The sequence below is a fragment of the Suncus etruscus genome, chromosome 18 (assembly GCF_024139225.1).
Source record: "Suncus etruscus isolate mSunEtr1 chromosome 18, mSunEtr1.pri.cur, whole genome shotgun sequence".
Taxonomy (NCBI): Eukaryota; Metazoa; Chordata; class Mammalia; order Eulipotyphla; family Soricidae; genus Suncus; species Suncus etruscus.
Window position 1 is genome coordinate 60,843,793 of NC_064865.1, and position 9,563 is coordinate 60,853,355.

At 43.6% G+C, this 9,563-nt stretch overlaps 1 protein-coding gene across 1 annotated transcript; it reads right to left on the bottom strand.

Moving 5' to 3' along the window:
- Positions 1 to 1,697: 1,697 nt before the first annotated feature.
- Positions 1,698 to 7,255, bottom strand: LOC125995951 (leukocyte elastase inhibitor-like). The gene is made up of 6 exons (XM_049764896.1): positions 7,081 to 7,255; positions 6,037 to 6,174; positions 5,396 to 5,508; positions 4,691 to 4,834; positions 4,437 to 4,608; positions 1,698 to 2,102 (listed from the first exon to the last, which is right to left on the bottom strand). Exons 1-6 carry the CDS (start codon positions 7,246 to 7,248, stop codon positions 1,698 to 1,700), a joined length of 1,140 nt encoding a protein of 379 aa, XP_049620853.1. The 5' UTR covers positions 7,249 to 7,255.
- Between the last annotated feature and the right edge of the window lie 2,308 nt (positions 7,256 to 9,563).

Sequence of the window (9,563 nt, forward strand, 5' to 3'; positions counted from 1 at the left end):
TGCTTTATGGGTAAGGTCTCTCTGTTTTTAGCCCAAAGGTTTCTCCTTCCTGTTTTCCTATGCCTATTCAAACAAACAAACAAACAAAAAACCAACCAAAACAAAAAAATCAACAAAAAAATCCTGAAGTTAGAACTTTAAAAAGAACTTCTGTTTACAAACTCAAAGTATTTGGTTGCAGGCTGGATTTGAACTGATAATTTGGGTTCTTATTTGTTTTTATTGGGGAGTCTCCAGGGTCATTATGGGGGCACAGGTAAGCCCTGTGCTACTCCAAAGCAGGCCAAAGGACAGTACTGGCAGAAAATTATGACCTAGCTGAGACTCAGATGGCTGAGAAGGGCCCAGATTGTGAAGTATTTTCTAGTTGTTGACTAGCAGGAAAGGTTCACCCACTCTGGGAATCATAGTGTACTACAGTCAGTGGTAGTCTTTGCAGAGACATTCCCAGAAACAGGGAACTGTCCTTCTGACTCACACTAGCACATAATGTGAGGTGGTATCTTTAAGTTGTATTTTCTCTCTTGCTTGGCTCCTGTGTTGATGAGATCTCAAGATCCAATAGGGGAGATCTTGTGTGATTTAGCCAAGCTCATTGAGAATAACCCTTTGTTAGTTATGCTTACTTGAATGTTAATGTTTTAGGTTATATCAATCTTGGTCCCTTTCTCATCACTGTATTCATGTCAAATCAACTGATTTCATGTGGTGTATATGATGATTCAAGAGCTTTTTCAGGAAAGGAGGGAGAAATGGTGGGAGAGATCTTTACCTTGGCTCTGCTTCTCAGTCTGACTTCCTGTGAGGCTTTCCAGGAGGCTTCAAGATGGGAGCCCCTCTAAGCTATCTTATGATAAAGGGAGAATAATAACTGAAAGGTAAGGATTAGAGTGATAGCATTTGCTATCACAAGGCATTTGCCTTGTATACAGCCAAGTAGGCATCCATTATCAGCATTCCTGTGGTCCCTTGGACTGCCAGATGTAATATCTTAGTGCAGAACTAAGGGTAACTCCTGCATAGCACTGACAGTGGCAAAAACGGTGGCAATTAATAAAAATAATAATAATAATAATAAATAATTGAAATGGAGAGGGAATGATAGAATGGGGGAACATTGGTTAGGAATCATTTCCAAGCTGCTTGGCCTGGTTTGCGGTATTGGGTTGTCTTTCAATCTAACAGTTCTTTTCCAGACTCCCTTCAACATGGTTTTCCTGGTTTCTCAACTTATCTCTCTAAAATAATATTACAATTTTGTGTTCAAAGTAAACAGTTATTCCACTAAAACCTATAGTGACAAGAATCTGTTGTCTTGGTGGCAGGAAACATGCCATGGTGAACAGCGTTGGAAATGGCATAACTGAAACACAATCATGAACATCATTGTATCTGTAGAAATAAAAAAACAACTTTGCTATGAACAACCGTTGTGTCCATTGCATACAAATAAACTAATAAAAAAGAATCTGGTTTCTCTTGTCATCATTTTCATCAACTTGAGGCCTTTTAATTCCATCACTAATTCATTTTCCATAAAAACCAAGATGAAATTGGTTCTTGTACCAAAACAAGGCACTGTACAGTCAAAACCAATAATAAGGTTCAAATAGTAGTTTATTGTTTAAGATATGATTAACTAGCCACCCTCAATGGACATTGAGCCAAGTCAAGTGAGCCCTTAATTTCTGAGTCAATCATGTGGAAGTAAACCTGCCTCGAAATAGGATGGTGCTGGAGGCATTGTGACAGATGAAGAAGAGGAAGGGGCGGTCACACTTGAACTCTACCTCTGGCTCTATACTGGTTGTGCTTAAAGTACCCCCTGTGGAAGCTGCTGATTCTGTGCCCTCCTCATTTACCTTCACGAACAATTTGTGCACAATTTTGGAAATAAAAAGATCTTTGGCCCCTGACATGCCAGAAAGGTTACCCTGTCCAGGATCAAAGAGCTCGGTTAGGCCCAAGTGAGTAAGGGGGAAGTTGAGAGTGTAATTCTCCTCCAGCTTGAATCTGGGCAGGTAGACTTTGACCTTGATGACTGATATGTTCTCCAGTTTTGTCCACTTGGTCAGGGTCTCCAAATTTATATTCTTCTCTATCTGCAATTTGAATGGGAAGAGAAAAAGTTGAAGATGGTTTTCTGTAGTTAAAGATGGTGGGGAAGAGGTTAAGTCTTACTTAATTGCATGGACCCATGAAATTTCTTGCTAGTTAGTTTTCTTCATGTCTCATGACTATATAATCCTTCAAGTGCTGATAATGGAACAGAGCTGTGCACCAAGTACCCTCCGTCCGAGTCCAGGGTTGATTCATAGAGTCTACCACCAATCATCTATCTATCCTTTTCTTTAGTAATACACTCACCCACCCCATCAAAGTTTGCCCGTCACAGCGAAAGGTCAGAATCACTATAGCATGTATTGGGCTGTTGGAGTCTCCACTTTGATGCTATTATTTAAACACCTGGCAAACAGAACCCCTGTAGAAATATTTTTCTGGAGTCTCCATAGAGAAACTGTTCCAGGAATTCTCCTTGAGATAAAAGCTTCTGAGAGATGCTCCAGAGATTGGGAAGGACAAAGAGGGGCACTATTCCCACATGATCAGTGGTTTCTTATAGGGCTTGACTCCAGGTCATTTATCTTTCCTCATTGATTGCTCTGGTTAAAGAAAAGTTAATCCCTACAACACCGTATTGCCTCATAAAATTCTAAATCCCAGTGTTCATGCTTAGCTTCTCTCTGGTGTCTCAATTGTTCCTGGTTATCCTTCTGTTATGTTTTGCTTGTATCCCTGTTCCACTTCTACCTCTCTACAAACATGGTAGAGTAGAAGAAAGGGTCTCTGGTCATCAAAATTAGACTTGATCTTTCCTGGTCATGAAGTGGGGGAATGTTTTCAATCCCTGAATGCACTGGGACTGGAAGTTGACCATTACCAGCTGACCAGTTTGGCACATTGGGTAATGTGGTCAGGGGGCACTGTAAAATATATATTTATTGTAATTGCTACTGAGGAGTGGGGTGGCTCGTGGGCCTATTTAAAGGACTAGTTCCCTTACCATTTTGAGTGCAGCTATTTAGAGCAGCTTCCCACTTTATGGATCCTGGCTCTTTATTGTTTGAGACTTTTTAATGTGACCAGGAAAGAGAAGAGAAAGGAAACACTGGTAAGAGGAAACATGCAGATTCAACTTCCTTCTCTCTACAACCAAATGATTTATGTAAGCCCCTTTTCAGCTGAGTGTTTCAGTAGAAGAGAGGTATAGGAAAACCACATAAAGAAAGAAACCCTAAAAGTGTTCCAGTTTGATATCAGGCTGATACCAATCTGATAAGAGATGGCATCGCGGCCTTCAAATAACTTGAAATAGGCATGTTGGGCAAACTTAATACTATGAAAAAAGGTTCAATCTCAAACCCAGTTGGCACTTAGCCATTTTTTAAATAATGGTGATCTAACCTGTTATTTTAAATAATAGGGATAATTTTTAAAGTATTTTTTAAAAATAATGTGTATCTCTTTACTAAGTGAATTTCTTTACTTCAAAATAATTAAAAATTTTTAAATAATGAATATCCTCAAATATACAAACTTATTGCTCATTCACGAATTGTATTCTGGCTCATAGGTCTATTTCTGGGCTGTATATATTGAAAATGCAAGTCACAGGGTCTGAGCAGTGGTGCATGTAGTAGGGCATTTGCCTTGCATGAGCTAAAATAGGACAGACCTCAGTTAGATCCCCTGGGGTCCTATTTGGGTTTCCCAAGCCAGGAGCGATTTCTGGGCACATAAACAGGAATAACCCCTAAGCATCAATAGGAGTGGACCCAAAACAAAACAAAACAAAACAAAAAGAAAAAGAAGGAAAATGCAAGTCACAGTCGACCTCCTGAAGAACTGTGATGAGAAATGTTTAATAATAGCATCTAATTATTTAGTATGATACTACATTCTACAACTGCTTTTGCTACCTACCAACCTTCATATCAAGACCTTGGAAGAGCATGGGCACGACCAGCTACTGACCAGGTAAAATATTGCACAGCTCATCCCACCATCCTTCCAAAGTGTTCCCTGAAATCCATTGAAAGTTGAGCCAAAGACTTTATTTTTAAGATTAGAATTGGGAAGCTGGGGACAGAGAGATTGCATGAGCCATAAGGCATCTGCCTTATGCTCACTAGCCTAGAATGGACTGCAATTGCATCACCTGGCATCCCATATGGTACCCGAAGCCAGGAGCAATTTCTGAGCACATAGCCAAGAGTAACCCCTGAGTATCATCAGGTGTGTGGCCCCCAAAAAAACAAATTGGAAGACTGAGAATAGGAAAGTATAGTCCTATCATTAAACCCACCAGGGCCAGCAGCATAGGCTCACAGGAAGCAAAATTTGGAGCATTAAGAGGCCTGCAAAGACGCAAGTACCTTCTGCAGTCCTGTGGTCCCATTCTCGATGTCGTCAGGCAGCAGAATGACCATGCTGAGCTCCTTGTCCTGGTAGGGAAGCTCCAGAACTTGGCACTTGAGGTCCTCGATGTAGCTCAGGGGCCATTTGTTCTTCTGATACATCATCATCACCTTCTTGGTGTCTTTCTGAACAGCAGGAAACCAGTTGCCATTAGAGGATGTGCAGCTTCAAGGCACAGCAAGTGTGAGGCAGCGTGTGCATGTTGTGGATTTTCATCCTGAACTGAACTTCCTGGGTGTCCTCTTTGGAGAATTCCTTCTGCCATTTTCCTTTGAAATAGATGGCATTCACCAGCACCAATTTAGTCATGCTGTCCACAATCCCTTCGGCCAACAATTCTGGGATTTTTCTTGAAACCAGAAAGATACAAATTGTGGACGAAGAGTCATCCCGGAACTAATTCATATCCAATAAAATGAGCCCCAACACACAGCAGTTCTAGTTTTTGAAATATAGTGTTGCGGAAGAAAAAAACTTGTTACCAGAGACTGTCAACTCAGATGCAAAAAGTCCACAGTGATCCTTTCTTTTACACTCAATATTTGCACAAATTTTAAAACCTAGTTTTGAGGAACACATAATGTTGGAAATAGTGTCTTCAAGGGCATCATGTTGAATTTTCAACAACAGTTTCTTTGTGTGTCTGTGTGTGTCTGTGTGTGGTTTTGGGGTCACACTCAATGGAGCTCAGGTGTTATTCCTGTGTATGTGCTAAGAAATAAAACCTGATTAGGTTTGTGGATTCATGGGATCCTGGGTATCAAACATGGATCATCTGCTTGCAAAACAAACACCTTCACTGGTGTACTACTTCTCTGGCCACAGCAGCTGCAGCTTCTTCCTGGGAAATCTTTTGAAAGGCTGGAGGAGCAGGAGCAAATCTGCTGCGTGACATTCTGCTCAGGCCTTACATTCTGTCTGCTCTCTGACCCACTCATTGATCACCTGCCTGGCCTCTTCTGATGAATGGCCCAAGTCCACTTGGGCCAGCTCAGCACAGTACATTTTTTGAGTTGAATCTAAGAAATCCTATTTAGCAAAAGAGAAAGAAAGAAATGCCCTGAATAAATGAAACGAGATGAACAGAAGCTGTTTTCTGAAATCTCTTAAAAACAACAGAAATTGATGTAAGAATCATAAATTTCAATGTCACCCATAATATTCTAGCACTTATTTATTAGGGTCAAATATACATATTCAAGCATACAAGCATACATACCCACTACCTGCTTTCAGCACACACAGCTCCACTGTTGCATAAAATGGACCAATTTGTCTCTAAACTCCACCTAACGTTTTTATCAACACCCAAATACTGGCTGAACTGAGGGAGCAAGGAACCAGTGTTGCTTTTGGAACCTGGTTCATTTCACCCATCCAGGATCATGGAATAAAACCCCTTCAGTGAACGGGAACTCTGGCATATGGGCAGCATCTAAAATCCACATCATTGTGCTGAAAACGTATAAAAACTTCAATTGACATTTACAGCTTCAGAGTGCTTGGCTAAGCTTGGTACTTTCTAGTGATTTCTTGAACCCACGTTGAAGTACTCACAGGGAGAAACTTGTAGGTCTTCTCCCCATATAGCCTGTTGGCAACTTTCAGGATGTAGGAAGTGCCACATTTATTGATATTGGTGTTCAGGGTCTGGAATCTTGGATGAATCTCCTCCACTGTGTCGAAGTGAAGAGTCTACATAAAAGAACATGTTATTTCTGAATCCATTTTAAATATATTATTAGTATGGGGCCACACTCAGCAGAACTCAGGGATTATTCCTGACTGCACTGAGGAATTACTCCTGGTTGGCTTGGGGAAGCCTACCTGCTGCCAGAGATTGAGCCCAGGTTGGCTGCCTGCAAGGCAAATGCACTTCCTGCTTTTGTTATGGCTCTGGCTCCTGGATTAATTGTCTTTAATGATAAGGTGGCTTGCATTTGGCTTTCATTGAAATAAATGTAAGGATGATTCCCAGTTAAACATATTTTTTTGCTTGTTTGTTGGGGGGTCAGACCTGGTGGTGCTCAGGCTTTACTCCCAGCTCGGTGCTCAGAGTTATGAGGCCTGAGCACTTAGCAAAGTGTTACTGTATAGTGAACATAGTCAGGACCTAAGGAAGCTGAGTCTGGCCCACCTTTCCATCCTACTATGGGACTGTCCAGCTTAACTATTATCCAGAGTGGCCCATCACTGCCTAGACCCTGATGCCAGGTGAAGGCCCTGGACTAAGAAATTAACAGAGGCCAGTAGGATCAAAAACTGGGCTGGGACCTCCCTGCAGGGACAGTCTCTCTGTCACCTCCTACCACGGAGAGCAAGTACAACCATCACATGAAAAAAAAAAAAAAAAAACCAGAAATCCTAGTCCCTGAAGAAGGTTCTAGACTCTCCAAAGCTGTCCCAGACCTGTTATGTGTAGACATAGTCCAGGGGTCTGGCACTACCCTCATTTCCTGCCTCACCCCTGCAGAGACTAAACCTGTGACCAGCTAGCACTCAGGGCCAATCTCTTTCTGGAAAGGTCCTCTATTCCCTTAACCTTCAGATCTCCAGACACTGTGAGCAGAAGAAGGTTGTCCTGTGCTTTGGGCATCTCACCTTGGCCAGCTGTGTCTTGGTGCTGCCACATGTGCCCAGGAGGACCATGGCCAGTGCTGAGGACACGCTGAATGGTGAGAAAAACAGGTTGGCCGTGGGGTCCTCATGTCTCAGGGCTTTGAACAGCTCCAGTGCAAAGGTTGTGTTGGCTTTGGTCAGGGGGTCCATGGTCACCAGGCTGGGGACAGACAGACAGATAGACACAGTTGCCGACTCAGCCAAGGAGGATGCAGGGTCTTCTCCTCGCTTCCTGTTCTGGCCTAAACCCAACATAACCAGCCAGACTGGTTTCATCAGGGTGAAGGAAGACTTCAGTGTCACGGATGAAAGGTCTATCAGCCCTGATCAGGGGATTCTGGATAGCTGAATTGGCCTTCATGCTGACAGCCCTTACAACATCCTATCAAGAACCTGTGTCCTTTCCTTAGCCACAGTTTCCCCCAGATAGCAGGGTTGGTGGCCCTGTGCTAGAGACCAGCTCCCAAGAGTCTAGTCCTGGCTCCAAAGCCTGTGTGCCACTGCTTTCACTCCTGCAGAGTGACACACAGGCCAGAGCCAGGCTTCATGTTGCCAGCCTGGGAGGGAGAATCCTGGAAAGAAACACAGCCAGCACAACAATTCTCGCCAAAAGCAGTTGTGCCACAGAGTAGGCCCCACCAGGGATTCCCATGGCCCTAAGACAGTGCTTCTCAATTATTTTCTGTCATGCCCCCCAGGAAGAAGAAAACATTTTTTTCACGCCCCCCCGCACGACTGTAAATAGTATCTTTATTTAAAAAAGCTTTAACATTAAAAACAAAAATACATAAAATAATTTGAGCTGATTTTTTTAAATCCTAGGTGATATCTGGATTAATGGCTACAATGAGCATGTTTTGCAAGGCATTGTTTTTCGAAGCGGGGTTTGAAGCAGGACACAGCAACTCTCAGCTCCAGAGACATACAGAGACATTAACATGGGGCTTAGCTTGTTATGAGGTCAAATGCGCCCCCCTTTATGGAGCTTCGCCCCCCGGGGGGCGCACCTCACTATTTGAGAAGCACCGCCCTAATGCAAAGCCCAAGCTTGCCTGGTGAGCAATAGAGTAAGTTACAGAGTTGTGAGCCCTGCAGTGGAGTTTCCAAGACATTGGATTCCCCTTCCCTCCCGCCCCAGTGCCATAGCCCCAGGTCTCTCTTTACCTGCTCTCCAGAGTGAAGGGTGGATGGTGAAGTCTAAGAGCACTGCACCCTTGTTCTAGCTGCAGAGAGGAACCAGGGCTGCCCAAGGCTCTGCCACCCCTACCAGGACTTTCTGCAAAGTGCTGATACCCTGGCAGGGTGTGGAGAAAGGGAGAGGAGTTGCAGGCACACCCAGCAACCTGCACAACCTCTTTATGTCTCCTTCCCTGAGCTCTCAGGGCACCCAGCTCCAGGCACTCTTCCAGCTTGTGTCTCTCACTTCTCTGGAGCTGGGGATTACCTCTCCTATTAACTTCTCTTGACTCTGACACACACCTGCCATATTTCATAAGGCGGCAAACAGCTTTTCTTGAGAAGTACGTTCTTATTTTATTTTGTTTGAGAGCTAAACCCTGTGGTGCTTGAGTGTTACTCCTGGCTCTGCTCTCAGGAATTATTTCTGGCAGTAAAAAGGCACCAGCTGGGATGCTGGAGATCCAAACTAGGTTAGCAGCATGCCAAGCAAGTGTCCTCACCACTGAGCTATGGCTCTGGTCCTTAACTGTGTTCTGATATATAAATTGTAGTTGTAGATAGAGACCTTTGAATTAGTCCTATATGCATCTCGATAGATTTCCTTTGGTTTTGTTTCCCCATTGCCTTTTCATCTGGCTTTTCCCCCTTTGGGGCTTTGTATTTGATCTCAATAAAGGCTAGTAGTCAGAAGGCCTGAGTTGTGAGCTGCCATCTAGGCTTGTGATTCCACTTGGTGGAGCAACTGGCTTGTGGGTAAAAAGCTTGCAGTGTGAGTTTCTTGCCTGCTAAACCTTCCTAACTGTGTGGATTATTTATTTTGGAGAATTGCTATCAGACCAATGTCTCTTGTCCTACTTGGATAGGGGGCATGGAATTCCCTCTTTCCCTCTGGGAATTGTGGAATGCACAACCTACCATTCAACAGTAAATCTTCGTGTAGTGTTTGTCTTGGTGGCAGGGTGCTCATGGGCACAGGGGCAATTTGGGGACTAGATCAAATAAAATTGTTATCAAATCAACCAGGGCCTTATCACTGCTCTTGAGCCCTCCCTCAAAATGCTGGATTAAAACCAACAGATAATAAAAGGTTAGTGACCCTCCACCTCCACACCAACACACAGCCTCCTCTGTCCCCCAGTGGAATGAGAAAACAGAACGGCCATAGGGGAATGATAAAGAAAGAAAATGTCCTGTTTGTTTATGTGGGGCCATGACTGCTACTCAGGGATCAGTCCTGTCTCTGCGCTCAGGAATCACTCTTGGTGGTACTCAGGGGACTAGATGGG